Consider the following 17,515-nt stretch of genomic DNA (forward strand, 5'->3'; position numbering starts at 1 on the left):
CAGAAACCCGGCACACACTTATTTCCTACCCCCCTGAAATGCTTCAGTGTATATACCTACTCCCCCACCAGGGGCACTGGAAATACTAAGCAACTGCAATTTGAAAAGCTACAGCTGCTGTTATTACAATGGACAGAGGAAAACCATACAGCGAGTCTTAAAGCAGGCATAATACTACTTATTAAGGACCAAGGAAGCTCAAGGATGCATATACAAATGCAGCAAAAGACACTGTGGGGAAATGTCGTTTTGCTTTCTGGCATGAGAGCACCAAAATTCACAGACAGGAGCCTTTTTCTATCGCTGCTTTAGACAGACTCACTGAATTAGCACGGTTTTTAGGAGCTTCTCTGAGGGAAAACATAGGAGAACAAGTGCAGTGAATGTGCACACACATTTAATTATGTTTGTCACTAATCCTCTGTGCTAGTTCCCTATCCCAGGGTTTCACTATTCACCCCCTGGGTTGTGTTTAGCTTTATCTTCTTTCTTCTTGTTTTAAAAGGTGCTTGGAGATTTGTAATTGCCCACCTTGTCAACAGCTCATTTCGCTAACAACCAACTCAATGGCCCACCCCTGAAGGGTGTTAGGGACCAGGATGCGCTCACAGGAGATGGGCCATCAGGCCAGGCTGTAATCAGGGACCAACTTGCAGGCGGGTTATTGCCTCTGGAGCGTGCGAGGATTTTCTTCTGGGCTTTGAGCACTTCTCAGGACTCAGCTGGACTTCAGATGGAGAGAACCTGGCCGGGGGCTTCATGGGTTGGGGCACGTTTTAGCGAGTCCCCACTCCTGCGGCACTGCTTGTCCCACCAACCCATTTCTCTCTATCCCCAGTGCTCAGGGGCTTCGTGGAGTGAGGGGCCTGGGGGCTCTCAGCAGCGTCTTTCCCCTATGAAATACACTGCGGAGGCAGCGGTTTCCAAAGAGGAAAGAAAGAAAGAAAGAAAGAAGTCAGGTTCCCAGCCCACCAGCTGATCCAGTCCAAGAGTGAAGAGCGAGCAGAAAGCTGTTTCTAGGTAACATTGACATTAAGGCTGAAAAGAAGCAAGAACAGGGACAACAGAGATTTACAAATGGGCACTGAGCTGCTTTTGCCAAGCTGGGCATTACAGCTCTTCTTGCTCGAAACGTTACGCTCAGCCTTTACCAGCAGCCACTATCCTAAATAGCTCCCGACTATCCTTCAGGAATATCTGAAATATTCCTTCAGGAATATGCTAAATATTCCTGAAGCCCCCAAAGCAGCTTCCAGTGGGCGAGAGGAAAACAATTTGCACTTGGGCAAAAATAACCAAGTGTCTCCGTTTCCCTCCTGAGCTGAGCTCGCCTCTGGAGGGGAGGATGAGATTTAGGGAGTTGGGCCCCGAACACTTGCTGGTGCAGCTGCTGGAGGGGCTTTCAGGGGGCCCAAATATAGAGCATCTGCTGGAGCCTGTGGGCTGAAGGGTCCTCTCAGGCTGCCTTTCTGTCTGCAGGAGAAGGACTGCGCCGTCTTGCTGGCTGTCTCGTGGCGCCCATATAAATAAATTTGGGCTAAAAGAGACAAAGTATTTCAAGAGAGATTTCCCAGGACGGGATGCCTCACAAGCTTAGCCATCACTGTCCGGTTTCCTGGAGCGTCTGCACTCCTTGGTTCGTCTTTGCAGCTGCCTCTGTCCTTTCAGATTGCTAAAATCACTAGCTTTACAAACCACTAGCAGTTCCCAGGTCTTTGAAAGTGGGAGCATAAAGGCAGTCACTCAAATATACTGCAAGGCTCAATCCACAGGGATATGGCACAGGAACTCCGGGCAGTCCCTCTCTTCCCTTAACACCCCCATCCTGAAGACCTGGATGCTCAGCATGGGAAAGCATTGCTGAAAACACTGTTAAAACGGTGTTTTCGCTATCCCTGCTGCTAGATCAGCTGTTTATCACAGTAAGGAGTGTGTACAGCCAGTGCAGAAAGTGGAAGACCCTTTACTCAAAACATGGGACAGGAGACACTGTCAGGGAGACAGCATGGGCCAAGCTGTGAAGTAATCAGGAAATGAGGTCTCCCAGCTTGGAGGGGGATCCAGAGGGTCCCTGGAAATGGAGGCAGAAGCTGCAGCCCTGTGAGGTCAAATAGCTCCAGGCCTTGGTCCTGTCCCTGCAGCTGCTCTCTGCTTCAGACCCAAGTTAGCTGCTGTCCGCCTTGGAAGGGGATAAAGCAGTAGTGGCAACTGCTTTAATCCTCAGGGAGACTGGCTTGACCGAGCCTGGAATAGCCAAGCAAGCTCACTGCTCTGCCTCTAGTTCCTCCTACACGGTGGCACAGGGCCATGGATGCAGATGGGACAGCAGGGAAGCTCACAGAGCAAAGCAGCATCAGGGGAGCTTCAACCTCCCAAGTCCCCAGTAAGTGCAGACCTGAGCACTAACTTCACTCTGAGCACTAACCAGATGCCTGAAGTGGTTTATATGCCTGCTCTGTGCAGAGAGGAGTTCATGCTGAGAACACTTGGCCTAAGTGAATGGCACAGGGTGCTTTCACCACTGTAATGGGGAGCTACGGCTCTTTGCATCTCCATAGCTCGAGCAGAGCTTAGTAGGCAACAAAAGGAGGCAATTGTCATTTAAAAAGCCACCAAACATTACCCCAGGATGGATAAGTGCAAAGCTTAACACCCAATTACAGCCGTAACATCTGCCCTGCATCAAAGCCTGCCCCATCAGTGCTCTTACCCTAATGAATGAGGGCAGCATGCGAGGAAATGGGTGGGGGGAAGACTGGTGAAAACACCGTTACTGTGAAAAGAAAACTATCTAGGGGCTCCTTGCTGCACTGGAGATGGGTTCCTGTGCTGTGCCCCCATCCTGGCCCCATCCCTCTCCCCTCAGCCAAGTACCAAGAGCGGGCAGGAAAAGAAATAACTGCACTGAGCCAGCTTCTCTCTGGGGCTACACCAAGTTGCTTTGATCTAGTGGATGGAGCTGATTTAATTTAGCCCCCCGGGCAGACAGAGGCGTGGGAGAGGTTAAGATGCCTGGACTTGGGGGAGATTTGCCATGAGAGGACCCAGCGCAAGGCGGAACCAAGGTCTAACCTGGCAGGAACCGGCTCAGCTTTCAGATCTGAGGAGCTGCTGGAATGGCAGGCAGCAAAACCGTTTTATTTGTGAGCAGGGAAACTGGATCTGGAGGCTCTGCATGATGATAACCAGATGGGCCCCTGGAGGCTATTTTTCCATGGTCTTTTTTTTTTTTTTTTTTTTCCAGAACAGACACACATTTTCACGTTGTTTCTTCTCCCTGTGTGTAAACAAGTCTAATACCCAAGACGTTCATCCCTTCACCCGGCCGCCACAACTGTGTCTCTGGGCTGCCTGATGTCTGCAGAGAGCCTTGCAGAGAGGCATAGTTCAGCTGAAGCAGCTTTCCAAGAAAGCAACACCATATGAGCCCCTCCTCCCCCAGATTCCTTCTCTCCCAAGAGCTCAAAGGAAGCATCCTAAGCATTTTACACAGGGTTTTATGGCTGCGCTGCTGATGCTATTTTTAAATCAAGGGGGAAAGAGTTGGTGGTATTTATAAATAAAGGCTTTATGAAAACCAGCCTCTTTATCCTGAGCATTGCGTAGAGTGATAATTGCACTTCTTTTATATAAAGCCATGGAGCTTGCAGGCTCACAGAAACACCCCTCTACATCCACTACTTTCACACAACACAGCCATTAATCAGAACAAGCCAACCAAGCATCTAAACAATGTCAGACCAAGTCCCAACAACTGCAAACAAAGAACTGGCAACAGGATGTAGGGCAGAGTCTTGCTCAGTCCTCAGCCGCCCAGAGCCCACCTCACAGCGAGCTGCAGCCAGAACAACCCCCCAGACACAGGGCACATGCTGGTGGGAACCATCTCGCTACCCACATCTCCAAACACAAAGCCTGAGGGTGGTATTTTATTTTATTTTAAGACATGCAGATCCTTCCTAAAACATTTCTTCTGCTCCTGACACAGGATATTCCCTACTCTATATTGGAGTATAACAGACTCTCCTGTATTCCCTACACGACAAGAAAAAGGGACCTGCTTCCCTGCAACAGCCTCAAGCTTTTGTTTGGGAATATGATTCTGGTAACCTTAAAATATAGGACCCTAGAGTAAGTGGACTGACTCAGGCAGCATTTACTGCATTTCTGATACCACTCACCCAGGCCCTATCTCTGGCCCCAAGCAAATCTTTCAAGCTTTTTGCCTTATTTCCTAATGCCAAGTTCCACCAGAGCAGATACTTCATTCACTGTGACCTTCTGGAACCAGATAGCTTAAAACACATCTCAAGACCAGCTCTTCCAATCAACACAATCCCCACACATAAGCCAGATAACATTCTGTCTAGTTCATGGGTAATACATCTCAGGTGGAAGAGATACCCGTCTACAGCATGCCTGCTGCTGATGACTACCTTGCATCTCTTTTGCCTGAGTCCTTTCTGAACCCTCTTTTCTACAGGGTAACACAGAGAGCAGTGCTTTTCAAGCGGTGCTTTTCATTCAGTGTCTCTTTACATACTTCAGAAACTATCTCAGCTCCTCCAGTTATGCCAAACACATCAATAACACAAGCATCTCATCTAGTTGCACGCGCCTGGGATGTCTATGCAATAACAAATGATGCGTTTTTGCCATACGGAATGGAGACTGACCGTTCGCTGAAGCCAGGATCATGGCTTGAAGCATTTCCGTGTCAAACTGGTTGTTCGGCCAAGCTCCACCTTCCTCTCCATTCTGGGAGCTAAGGAGAAAGAAAAGAAACAGCAAGTTATTACAGCTCAGTAAAAAGGAGTGGGGTTGTTAGCACATTAACATTAGAGGACATTAAACCACTCTGCTAAGGAATACCCTAGAGACAAAATACTTTCTGAGGCCTCCATTCTTTTCCAGGCTTTAAAGAATAGTAAAAAAAAAAAAAAAAAGGTCATTGATATTTCCAGAAATGCCTACCAACTCCCACTGATCTCAGAGAGAGTCAGGCACCTAAACAGTTCAAAATCCCAGCAGGTGCCTTCACAGATCACTACATCACTTAAATACCATGAAAATGCTAGTCCTAAAGTCCCAGAGATGCGCACATCCTTGTACAATCAGATTATTTTCAGGTTAAAACTCCATTCAATAGCTTCATTTGTGAGAATGAAAGGGAGAAAATCTTCAGGACTCATAAGCTTTGGCCTCAGCAGGGAGCCAGCTGTCTAGCACTGAAGGGAATCCAAGAGCAGCCACCAACTCTGTAGAACATGGAGCAAGATTTCTGGGGAGCAGTGGGCAGAAGAGAGAGGAGGTGAGAGACCAGCTCTGTTCCTTGGGGAGGGCTGATGGGTGGACTGTTTGCACAACAATCGATCAGATCGGCTTGCAGAATCCCTGGGGATGCTATCCAGCCTCAGTTCTGGAGGAGTTGTTGTCAACCAAGGTCTAACAAGCTCTGCATTCCTGTTTACCAGATCCCTGGAAACTGTTCATCATGTACACAAGCCAATGCTTACATGGAGGCAATGGCTGATGAGCAGGTCAGCAGAGAACTCTCAAACTTACCAGCTGTCAGGGCCTCTGCTCTGACCCTGCAGCAGCGTGTGAGTGACCATGTAGCACATGAACCCTCTTGGGAGCTGGATTGGGGCCACAATTCTTCCCTGTCTGAGCCAAGTGCTCCATCCACCATGCAACTCTTGCCAGGTTTTGAGAAGCAAGGCTCTGCACCCTCAGCTGTGCATTAGCTCACTTCAACAGGTGTGGTGAGAGCTGCCGCCACTTCTGTGGCCAGGAACTGTCAAGATGTGAGAGGTCATTCATGCTGGAGAAAGCTGAGCCTGTTTCCTAGGCAAGCATTCAAACCCCCAGGCTGCAGGCCAAGGAGGTGGCCTCCTCCGCCCACGCTTCGCCTTGGAGGGAAAGCTGTGGTCAAAGCACTCACATCCAAGAGGAGGTGTCCAACCCTGAAATCCTTTTCATATATATTCCACTGGAGACTTCCCCAGCCCTGGGATCTCCTGTTAGCTGCTCTGCGTCCAAGTGCTCCGCAAGTGCCCCAGTCACCTTATAGAGCGCTGCTAGTGCTGATGCCTACTGAGCATCATGTGCTGTACAGTAGATGGGCACCTCACCACCGTGCTGAGCATCATGCAGCCTGAGTCCTCCTCCCAGATATGACTGCTCCAGCCTTTAGGTAAAACACAGGTCAAGTATGCCCACTTTGAAAACAGGACACTGAGATACAGACTGACCCACATGCAGATCCTTAAAGGCTGCGTCTATCCGGGTGATCTTGTAGCACATCCAGCTAGGTCACGGATCCAGCTGTGTCAAAGCTTTGTCATGAGGGAAGTGCTGAATGCACAACAGCTTTCCCATTCCTCCCTGTACAAATGTCCTGTACACTCAGGAACAAAAAGCCCAGATGCACAGACCAGATAGGAGTCCCAGTAAGCCCCAATCAGGATCAAAATTGGTCCTGCTTTTTCACACAGCTCAAAATAGACTCCATGAAAGATATATACAACTCCCTCTGAAACACAGGGGGACTTGAGCTTAAGGGAGACACGGACTTGGATACTTCTGGGAGCTTCGGTGAGGGATGGAAATGCTTTTGTAAATCTGGTCTTAAGCAACTTGCGTAAAGATATGCAGGACCTCTGCCAGGACATGACTATCCTTCCCTTCCCCCTTCTGCATTGCCTTTCTGACATAACTCTGGCCAGGGCCATATTACTGTTCTTGCTTTACTGTTTTATCTGCTGAGGACACAAACAATTACTTATTTAGCAGAGGATGTCCTGGCAGGACACTGCTAGCAATACTGCTTCTGAAGTGTCTGCCATCTGCTGCAACCTGGGGCATCCCAAAAATTATTCATAACTATCATCTACTACATGGCTTGCTGGCACAGTTTCAAGAAGGCCAGAAGTGAGTTTTGCCTGCCTCCCAAATTGATTTCAGTGTTTGCTTGTCTTCTTGTTTCAGTGAGACTCCTCAAACAAGATTAAAACTCCATCGTACTCGGTGTTACGCCAAGCAGTATGTAGCAATTTTTGCCTCAGAGAACAGAAAGTCCCAGCAGTCAGATCAAGGGGGAGACAGCTTCAGGGATGGAGTGACCTATTCAGTGTCACAGGCAGGGCTGGGAATAGAGCTCCAGGGTAGATCCAATAAAGGGTTTACGCACCTAAACCCCAGTCCAAACCACAACCCATTCAGCCACCACTTAACCCCAGCAGTTCCTCCCTCATCACGTCTCCCTGGCTGACAACTGTTTCGATGCTGTGAGAAGCCTGCCCAGATATACCCAACTCCACACCTGCTTTTCAGGAGGAATCCGGTCTGGCCTGGTCCTCAGGGACCTCTAGAATAACGATGGTATCCAGGGAGGGGAGAGAAGAGAGAAGGCACAAAAAAGACCAAAGTTAATTTGGCTGGGGGAATGGGGTAGTTGTAACAGTCCAGTGGTTTGAACCCATGTTCAACCTATATTTCACTCCTTTGGTATAAAAGTGTTTGAGACATCTCATTTTCCACTTCCCAGAAGATTGCTTCATTGCTTTCCACTCTTCCTTCATGCAACAGGCTACCCTGGACAGAAGCTCCTTCTCTCTCCTGCTAAAGGTGTGCCTCTGCACAGTAAGACAGAGGAAATGCATGGAAGAAAAGCATCACTCTATGACCAGGGCATTCAGCCTGAAGGCAGGATCAGGGTCCTCAAATTCTGAGGTCCCTATCCACTTCTTTCTAAAGTAAATGCTTCCATCTCTTCCCAACCTTGGGGAACCTTGGCCTTTTGGCTGTACATGGGCACAGATGGCGAACTGTCATCCTGCAGCAGCCATCAGACGCTAAGAAGGGAGGAAGATGAAGAAGAGACTTGGCTGTCAGTTCCTGCAGGCTGGGAGGGTGTTGAGGCTCTGGGTCTTCAGTGAGACACGCTCAACCTGACCTGAAGCACGTGGGGCCGTATCTGTTCCAGTCTGACTTTCCTTTGAGTGCTCCCAAACACACGCAAAGTAGGGCCAACCTTTCAGTCAGATGCAACTTTATATTAGATGCTTAAGACCTTGAGCTATTAAAGTTTTGGTATTTCCAAGCCAGATATTTCTCTAGCCTCTCTGGACCCCTGTCCCAGTGTTCAGACACCCTCAGGGGAAAAAATGTTTCCTAATATCTACTCAGAATTTGTCATGTTGTAACTTATGCCCACTGCCTCTTGTCCTTTCACTGTGCACTTCTGCACACTTCTGTGTCTGTGTTATCTACAAACGTCCCTTAGGCAGCAGAAGACAACAATTAGCTCTTAGCTCTCACTTCTCTAAGCTGAAGAAAAGCTCATCTGTCTCAGCCTCTCCTCATCAGTCACATGCTCCAGACCAGATGTGATCCCACAAGTGTTGAGTAGAGGGGAACTGCCACTCCTCTTGATTTGCTGGCTACTTCCTTGCCAGTAAAACCCAGTATGCAGTTGGTCTCCTTCACAGCAAGGGTGCACTGCTGGCTCATATTCAACTTGCTGTCCATCAGGACACCCAGGCCATTTTCTGCAAGCCTACTGCACCCAGTATTCCCAAGCAGCCTTCCATCCAGCTACTAATTTGGCCTGACTTTATCAAGCTTCAGAAATCAAGCAAGACCTGCATACCCAGGATGATGCGGCCTGGTGGCAGTCACCCCATGCAGGAGAGGCCCAAGCGTCACTCTGATGACACCCTGATGACCTTACGGTCCACCAAGGAAGGAGCCCAACCCAGCCAGTCTCCGTGATGATGGTGTGACATTGCTGCACGGTCTACATGGGGAAACCGGTCTGCACAGCACACCCAAGCTCAGCTCCTTTTCCTCACTCCAGAAGGTCCCTAACTTCAGCTCAGCCCTGCTGGGGTGCTGGCTTCTCCCCAAGGAAGGTCAGTGGACTTGGCCTCTGGTACAGGCTTGTGCTCACCCTACAGCACAGGCATGCGCTGTGTCTCTTGAGTCCTGGCTCCAGCTCTTTGTAATACTCTCTCTTCAAAGGACTGGAGATAAGCTGACACTTCGGGCCCGAAACAGTGTTCCTACTGCATATGATGTCACACAGAAAAGCTATTTTAGAAATGCCTTAGAGCTGCAAAAAAAAAAATGGCATTGAGCTCATTTCTATACGCAGGAAATTGAAGTGCCTCAATTGCTCCCAGTGCAATCATGCAGAATTCAGCAGCCCAGAAAACACAAGGGCAGTAATCTAAAGATGACCTAAAATAAGTACTTGCACCTAAAAAAGGCACACATCTGATGACCAGATCTGGCTGTCTTCCATGGCTATAGGACAGAGTTGTAAACTGCTGATTTACAATTCTGCAACTAAAATCCCACCTTTCCCCACTGATTAAAACTGCTTCTTCTACCTGCCTACAATACAGAAGCCTTAAAGCAACCCCCCGCTTACAGGATTGCTCACTGCTCATCCTGAGCCTTAAATAATCCTTCAGGGAGGATGCCCAAAACTTAGAAAGGCTGGTTCCTATGGAAATGACTGAGGGGAAATCACATTTTTAATACTGATGACATTTACTCAATAGGCTTTCTTTAAAAACCCATCCTCCACAGCACAGATTTTTTTTTTCCTGCTAAATTCCTTTCCTCCTCAGTTCAGGAGCACAGAAAATAGCTGTTCTTTATTCAGGGCCATTTCCAAGGCAGCTAGGACTGGAGAAAAAGAAACAAATGCCCAAATCTACATGCAAGACAAAGAGGCAAGTCTTTCTGTGCCAGGTCCTCCGGGAATACAGTGACTGAGGTGGATGAGGGCAGCATGGACACAGGTCTGTGGGCAGGGAGAGGACTGCAGCAGCGCGGGCAGCGTTCAGGTGCACAAAACCATGTGCTTTTCACCCCGAGGGGAGCTGCTAGCACAGAGGCAGGTGTATCTAGGGCACATGCCACCAAGGCCTTCATTAAACTCAACCAAACTGTCTGTCTGGAAGTTAGGAAATGCCAAAATGGAAGGTTTTCTGCGCAGTCCTCATATAGCTCCACTATGCATCAAATTACAACGCTGCCTAATTACGCAGGAGCCTATAGGTTTTCCACAAGCATCCGCCCAAGCAGGGCACAGGGTGGCCACATGTCCTGGCCTGACCGGCTATTTTGTGCCTCTCCACCTGGACGACACATTGTCCCTTTTTAAACTCCACTTTGAGCACTGAATTATTCATTTCCTTATGGAGTTTCTATGGAGCTTGTTGCTACGGCATCCAAATGCCTCACAAACATTTATTTGCACAGCTGCCCAGTGAATACTGGAAAAAAAAAGGAAAAAATTTGTTTTCCTCATTCTGCAGATGGAAACCTGGCTTTGAGACTAGCACTGTAAGAAACTGAAGGAGCTGAAGGCCACAGAGAAGCGACTGCAGAGGGCTGGGGAGGTTTGTCCCTCAGCTCTGGCTCCTTCTCCCACTCCCTCAGCATCCTCCCTGGGGAAAGGATCCTGCTCTTCCATCACTGCCCGGTGGGTCCAGAGTGCAGCCTCAATCCTCATTCCCTGTCCATCCCTGATGCTCACAGGCTGCCTCCCTCAGCCCAGCCCCCACTGCTGTTTCCAGTCTCTTTTCCGATGTCCCTTCCCCCACTACTCCATCCACGCATCCTCCCACACACCAGAGGCAGCAGCAGAAGTAAAAGCTCAGCCTGAGCGTTTTCAGCTTGGCAAAGTGACAAGCAACAGGAAAAGGATCTGTCATGGACAGCGAGGAGCCTCAGCCGCTCTTAAGGTGTGCTGGAGGCTGCTTGCCGAGCCCCAAGGCAAGGATTGAGCATCTCCCAGCTCCGCAGTCCACCCCATCCCACGCATGGCCTGGACCTGCTGCCCACCATCCCCTGCCCTTCCTCCTCCACCTCCCAGAGTCCCCGAAAAACCAGGACAAACACAGAAACCGCCCGAATTTCCTTCCTTCTGCCTTAAGGGAGGATGCTGCCTGCCCTTCCCCCCGGCTCCCTTCCCCCTCCCCGGCTCTGCACATTCCCTGCTTCTTCTGTAATGCAATTACACTGGCTGGAGACGGCCGGGAATAAAGCACAGCTTTACGACCGTGACTTTGCAAAGATGGGACTGAACACTTTAGTAGGTGGAGGGCAAGGTTTGAAGCAGGTTACAGGGAATCGCTTACAGCCCTGGAAGCCACTGAGATGCTGCTCTGCGAGCTGGAGGGGACGGAGAGGGCCAGGATGGTGCCACAGCTGCCAGCAGCTGGATGGCAGGGGGCCCTGCGGGTAACCGCCCTGCACGAGGAGGTCCAGCGCTTGCGAGCGAGCTGCGTCCAGCAGCATAAACAAGAACCAGGAACAGCCTGTCTGCATGACCCATCCCGTCGCCGCACATGCCACAGACACGAGAGGAAAGCTATTTTGAGAGAATTCTTGAGTGCTGTCATTGTGCCTGTTTGTTGGCTTCCTGGGCCTCTACAGTCAGCCACGGCCTGCGCACAGCTGTGCAGGAAACGGAGGGAGAAAGATTAAACATGTAGCACCTGCTAAATTACCTAAAATAGTGTTTCTAAACATAAATTCATGATGATGAAAGACCTGATATTTTGGAGACCCTCCTGAGTGACAACATAATCCTCAGATAGAACATTTCCCATTCTCCACAAGTCTGTCTACATCACTCTTTGCCCAGCCTGGCAGAATCCAGATGTCTCAGGCTTCAAGGGCCATGACAAATACGGACAAAAGTGTAGCGAAATAGTAGCCCAGAATGGCCCTTCCTTCTGGAGAGAGGAAGGAAGCATCAAGCTGAAGAGGTCTACGTAGTCTAAAGAGAAACCCAAACACAGCTTCTTGTGAGGTGTGGGTTGTTAATGCACCAAAGAGAGAGGAGAGCTCACAGGACTCTCTCACAGCGCTGGTGGAAAGCTGGGCTGTCTCGCAGCTGTGGAAGGGGGGCAGAGCTAGGACAGACCATTACACAAGCTCCAATTTCAATTCCCAGGAAGTGCCTTTCATTGCAGCAGGCCAGGACTCGTGCGCTCCAGGGAGAGGAGAAAGGAGAGCAGTTATCTAGGCACAGCTCCTGCTTCAGCATCAGAGCGGCTCCCACGGGATCTTTCCCTGCCCGTACTAGCCCCAGCCCCCACCAGCACGCTCCAACTACAGCACACACCAGGCAAGGCCAGGCTCTGGTAATGCTTTAAAGCGCTTTTCCGCTGTGCTGTGCAATAGGAAACTGTCCACAGCTCAACCTCGGCGCTTCCAAAGCTCAGTCTCATCTCAAGACCCACCGAGCTCCCACCAGAGCAACGCTGCACATTACAAAATCAAACACCTGGCCCTTGCTGGGGTTGTGTGGATCCCTCAGAGATGTTTGCTCAGCAAAAGACCCGCACAGGCTGGAGTTCAAGGCATGTTCCTCATGAAGATAACCTCAAATTTCTCCTCGAAATGCACTCCTTTCTCAGGCTTCTGAGGACCAGAAACATGCTGGTGCTGTGTGTCGCTGTGTGCCACAGTCTGCACTTCATCCAAGGGTATTTCCAGAGTGTTGTGATTTTTCAGGCATGTCTCCTCAACTCCTGACCCTGCCGCACTCCTGCTCACACCTGGCTCCACCGCTGCATTCAAGGCACTGCACTCCTGCTCATCCAGGGTGAGCGGGTGCACAGCAGGGGCCTGCGTACAGTCCCGGTGAGAAGCGAACAGCAAACATGATGCAAACAGCAGATATGACCTCAGGGAAAGACCAAAGGCACTTTACTTCCCCAGCCTGTCACTTTAGCCTGTGTGTTCTCCAAGACATGTTAAGCGGATGAAAGCAGCACTATGCTCTACACGTTGCAGGAGTCACCAGAGAATTGCAAGTGTCTGCACAGACGGATGCAAAACAGCCAGAAGAAACCAGTGATTTTGGACCTAAGACAATTGCACCTCTTTTCATTCACCTACAAAACATGCAAAGCCTCATGTTCAGAAGCAAACTTTGCTATTACAACATAGATGCTGACTTCAGCCTAGGTGCATTTGAGATGAAAATGAGGAATTAGAATCTATTTCCTAAATCACCAGGGGAGGCAGTTATTTTTGCTGCTCCTGCTGCCCCTCTGAGTGAAGGATTGAGGGTGAGAAGTTTGCCCTTCCAGTCGGGCATGTCAGCAGTGCCAGGAGTTATTCCCAGGGCCTCTCAACCTTCAGCTGCCGTCTGACCGTTCCTTTACTCCCGTCTAGCTGAGATCAGATTTGTTGGCCCCACAGAAGTTGCTGCCATACTGTGCCTCTACCACTTACGTGAAAATCAGCACAGAAAGATCCTAATTGCTCTCTTCAGCTACAGAAAGGCTTAGTTACCCGTTGTGCTTTCCCTGCCAGCTATCCTGTCAAAGCCCATCATGGGGTAGACACTCAGCATACGGAGATGGTGATAACCGCTTATTCTGCTGCTGTAGGGCACAGCTGGGGATGCTGTGGAGGAAGACGGGGGTGCTGTGGAAGGCTGTGGGAGAAAGCAGAAGGCTGGGGATGTGATGGGGACCAAATATTATGTCAGAAGAGAAGCACTTCCCCTTCTGCAGTACAGCTGGCTCCCTACAACAGGGAGCCTGTGGCTCCCACAGCCGTGTGTGAAGCGAGCTGCCACACGTTTGCAATGAATGAGTGAATGAAAGTTAAAACTAAGAGTATTTACGCTGTCACCCACCCCCATCCACACACTCACGTACTTTAGTACTTGCCACGGTGTTGACCATGGCATTACATAAGCTTGCAGCATAAATTCCTTCGGGGTTACAATACTCGCAGGCCGCCCCCGCCATGACCATTCAGTCAGCAAATACTTCTCTGCTTTCGGAAAGACTTACAAATGTTGGAACCTGTGTGTGGATCTGTTTCTGAGCTGAGCATCTGACTTTGCTATGTAAATGCAAGAGTGTGTCTGGCCTGTACATGCTTTGGAAACTCCCAAACACACAGCATGTTCCCAGCGTGGCCTAAGTGCCCCATATAGAAGTTTACTTTGCAGGAGCATGTCCCTGGCATGCTGGTGCGATGGATTCACACGGGAGCTCCTGATGCTCCCAAGTCCATGGCAGAAGCCCCTGGAGTTGCACCAGGTCTTTGGGCGTACCCGAATACCATCCTGCAGCCACTGGGATACCAAGAGCCCTTCAGGGAGCTTTAGAAAATATTTGTGGAATGTCTTTTTTTTTCAGCTGTCTGATTCATCTAGTAATGACTGTCCAAGTCTTGGCACCCAGGAGTGAAAAAAAGAAAAAAAAAAAAAAAGAAACTGAGGAAGAAAGATTGCAGCTTTGCTATCACCTGCGTTGCAGTGTGTCCCCAGTCCCATCCCTGCTGCCCTCTGCACAGGTCATGGGACAGCGGCCCCGTGTCAGACAGGGCAGCTGTGAGACTGTTTAATGGGTGAATGACGTGAACATCACTATTGACTGGGTTTAGCCTGGGAGGGCTCAGAGAGGCATTTAAAACCATTAGCACAGGGAGGAGACTGAGGGGGGTAAGGGGAATGATAACCCACTCTATCCTGTTTGCATACTTTGCTCATCCCTCCCCTCTAAGAGCTGGAATCCTCATACAGTCTCCTGTCTCCTTTCAAGTCCTTCCATCCCAGTCTCTCCAGTTTGTCCTGTCTGGGATCGCCTCCTCCAGCTCACGTGGCTTGAGATTGTCCCCAGTCCCCCTTGACATATCCAGGACACACAGTTCCTTCCCAGTTTGGATGGAAGGAACCTTCTTCATCCTCCCATGCTCTCCTTAAAGCCACCAGGACCCTTCCCTGCTCCTCCAAGTAGAAAACTCTGACACAAGCCCAGTGCTTTGCTGAATAAACTAGCGAGCAAAGATCAAAACAACGAGGGGTTGTCAGGCAAATAACGTGAATGCGGGGCACGAGTCAGGTCTCTGTTCCTCTGCTGAAAGATCAGCAAGACGGGTCCCTCGCACCAGTACCAGTCCCCACGTTCTCCTCCCCTCCGGCCACCCACCCTGGAAAATCCCACACTGTCAATCCCACAGGGACTCGTCCTGCAATGCCGCTAGCTCGGCACCGCTCCGGACAATTCAGCACTGTAGCCTCCACTACAGCCAGCCCCAATAGGGTATGGTTGTGAATTGAATTTGCTGCTAATTAGCATTCTGCATTCACTTACATCTGCCCAGAGACTGCATGGGTACATTAAAAAAAAAAAAGAGGAAACAAAATACAAACATTATTAAACTAATCAATTTGTCCTCCTGTTTCTCCCGAACAAGATTAATTGAGAATCACTCTACTCATTTAAAGGTCTAATGCTATCCCTGATGCTTTCCAGGGATATTGTCTAAAGTTTACTGAAAGCTCTTCTCTGTTTCAGATCAAATCCTCTTTACTGCCCAATAGAAGTGATGATGTAAAAGAGACAGCTCCTGCGTTACTGAACTTACATTGAGCTTTGGCTGGTTCCAGGTACTCGGAGGCATGTGGGATTTTTCCCTGTGACCAAGTCTACATTACAAAAAGGCAGCATTGTTCTCTCTTCCACTTCACATTAAAATATTAAAAGAGAAATGACAACATTGGTTTTAGCCTGCTTTCTGGTTTAGGGTCAGTGCCAGACTCCCTGCAGGATCCATCCAATCTGCTAGCCTAAGCTGCCTTGTCTTTATTGCTATTTAATTTACACTAAGTAAATTCAGTTAAAAACACATCCCTCCCTTTATTTATTTTATTTTTTTCAGTTCAGGGCTGGCTCACCAAGCCCTGAGCAGAGCTCTGGAGTTCAGGAGCTCATACTGCTGCAAAGGCTTATTTTCAGTAGAAGAAACAGTCCATACATGAACTGACCTCAGAGAGAACAACAGGAGAGCTCAGGCAGTTTCCCTTGCCTTATTATCTATGCTATCAGCTGAGGTCTGAGGATTCATATACCAGACGTCAGAAAATACCAGTAAGAGCCCAGAAACAGCACAATAAGGAACAAACTGTTCTCCAAGACTTGCCTGACTTGCTTGATCACTGGAGAGTTGTCAGGGACAATCTGTCCACATGATAATACTTGCTGCTGACATCTTTTTAAATCTTAACACTGGTTTAGAATAAAAGTATGTTCTTTAATTTAACTTAAGACAGGATAAAAGGAAATGACATGGAATTCAGTGAATGTGGTTTCATTGCAAACATGGAATCTGGACATAGGCAGGTGGTGAAAAACAGCATGAATCAAAATCCTCTGACTTATTTCGGTACAAGCCTGTGTTCAGAGGCCCCAGAGGCCAATCTGAGCAGCCTGTGCTACGGACAACTGCCAGAACTGGCACTGATAGGAGCCTTCGGCGGTTGTTTCAAGGACTGTGCTGGACACCAGATCACCTAGTTCCAGATCAGGTAGCACACTGAGGACAAACCCACCAAAATCACATGCACTAGAATCAACTTGAAGTGCTATTTCGGCTGCCCCCGAACTGAGTCTGAGGCTGCCTTCGTGCTTGCCCCTGCCCCATGGCTTGAGGAAGGTCCCCATCACTGAGCTATGTAGGTCAGCACTGCGTTAACGCTGTGCCTTGAAGAGAGGATGCTAGAACACAATGCTAGAAGGGAGAGCAATAGAGCTGCTCTGATGGGGCTCGTTTACTCACTCCTCGTAGCAAAACTATTACAGTGGCTCTTGTGCACTTCTGTATAACAGGGCTTTCCAGCTAATTATCGTTTCAACTAGAGCATAAATGTTTAGAGATATTTTCCTTGATTAAAAAGTTGCCACTGATGGGGAGTTCAACAGAGCTCTGGGAAACCGTTACAGACATTTCCTTGCTGTTAAAGTTTATGCTCGATTTCTAGTTGGAATACTTTTAGCTCTATATCAAACCCTAGCTCCTGTTTTAGCTTTCTCAAATAGGAGAGCCTAGTAACAAGGTTTAACTGCTGTGACAGTATTTACAACTTGGCTATAGCAGGTCTCTCGACTTTCTTTCTGCAAAGCTAAATTATTGAGCCACCTTCGAGAGAAGGATTCAGACAGTAAGCAGTTAGCTGTAGTGAACACTTAACTGTGTGTGCACTCCCACACTGGAGGCCAGGACCCTGGGATCTCCATACGGAATTTTCAAAACCTATGAGGAGACTGCCCCAGCCAGCCAACAACAACAGTGACGCACAGAGATGCGAGTCCTCTCATATCTGCACAGATAAGATGCCTGACCCAGCCAGCCAAGGAAGCACAGCATCAGCACTCACTCCTATTTCTCCCAGCCCGCGTTACAACCTTTTCACATATAAATTATCCTGAAGTCCTTTCTGCAGTCACCCCATACTAGATTAGGCTATTGACACAGGAAGGGACACTCCTTACCTAACTACTTTCTTATCCTTATGGTGCTCAACACAGTTCATTCTCAGCAGAGATCTCCTCCCTCTGCCTGTGAGCTAGAAGGGGAGGTGGAGAGGTGAAAAGCGCTTGCTCAACACTTTCTGTCCATGGTTCCTCACTGCGCAGCAAGGAAAACAAACTTCATTGAACGAGAGGTGAGAGAGACAACAGTCAAG

The 17,515-nt window shown here is 49.0% G+C and overlaps 1 protein-coding gene across 6 annotated transcripts in view; it reads right to left on the minus strand.

Annotated features, from left to right (window-relative positions):
- LOC104574978 (protocadherin gamma-B4-like) overlaps positions 1 to 17,515 on the minus strand; it is a 77,210-nt gene that overhangs the window by 2,194 nt on the left and 57,501 nt on the right. For all 6 annotated transcript variants that reach the window (XM_088522674.1, XM_088522673.1, XM_088522676.1 and 3 more), the window contains exon 3: positions 4,677 to 4,765. In XM_088522674.1, the coding sequence (XP_088378800.1) occupies positions 4,677 to 4,765 (89 nt within the window). The remainder of the gene's footprint in view (positions 1 to 4,676; positions 4,766 to 17,515) is intronic.

Source organism: Tinamus guttatus, unplaced genomic scaffold, assembly GCF_059628265.1.
Source record: "Tinamus guttatus ecotype Peru unplaced genomic scaffold, ASM5962826v1 Tinamus_guttatus_pri_ptg000155l, whole genome shotgun sequence".
In the NCBI taxonomy this organism is placed as follows: domain Eukaryota; kingdom Metazoa; phylum Chordata; class Aves; order Tinamiformes; family Tinamidae; genus Tinamus; species Tinamus guttatus.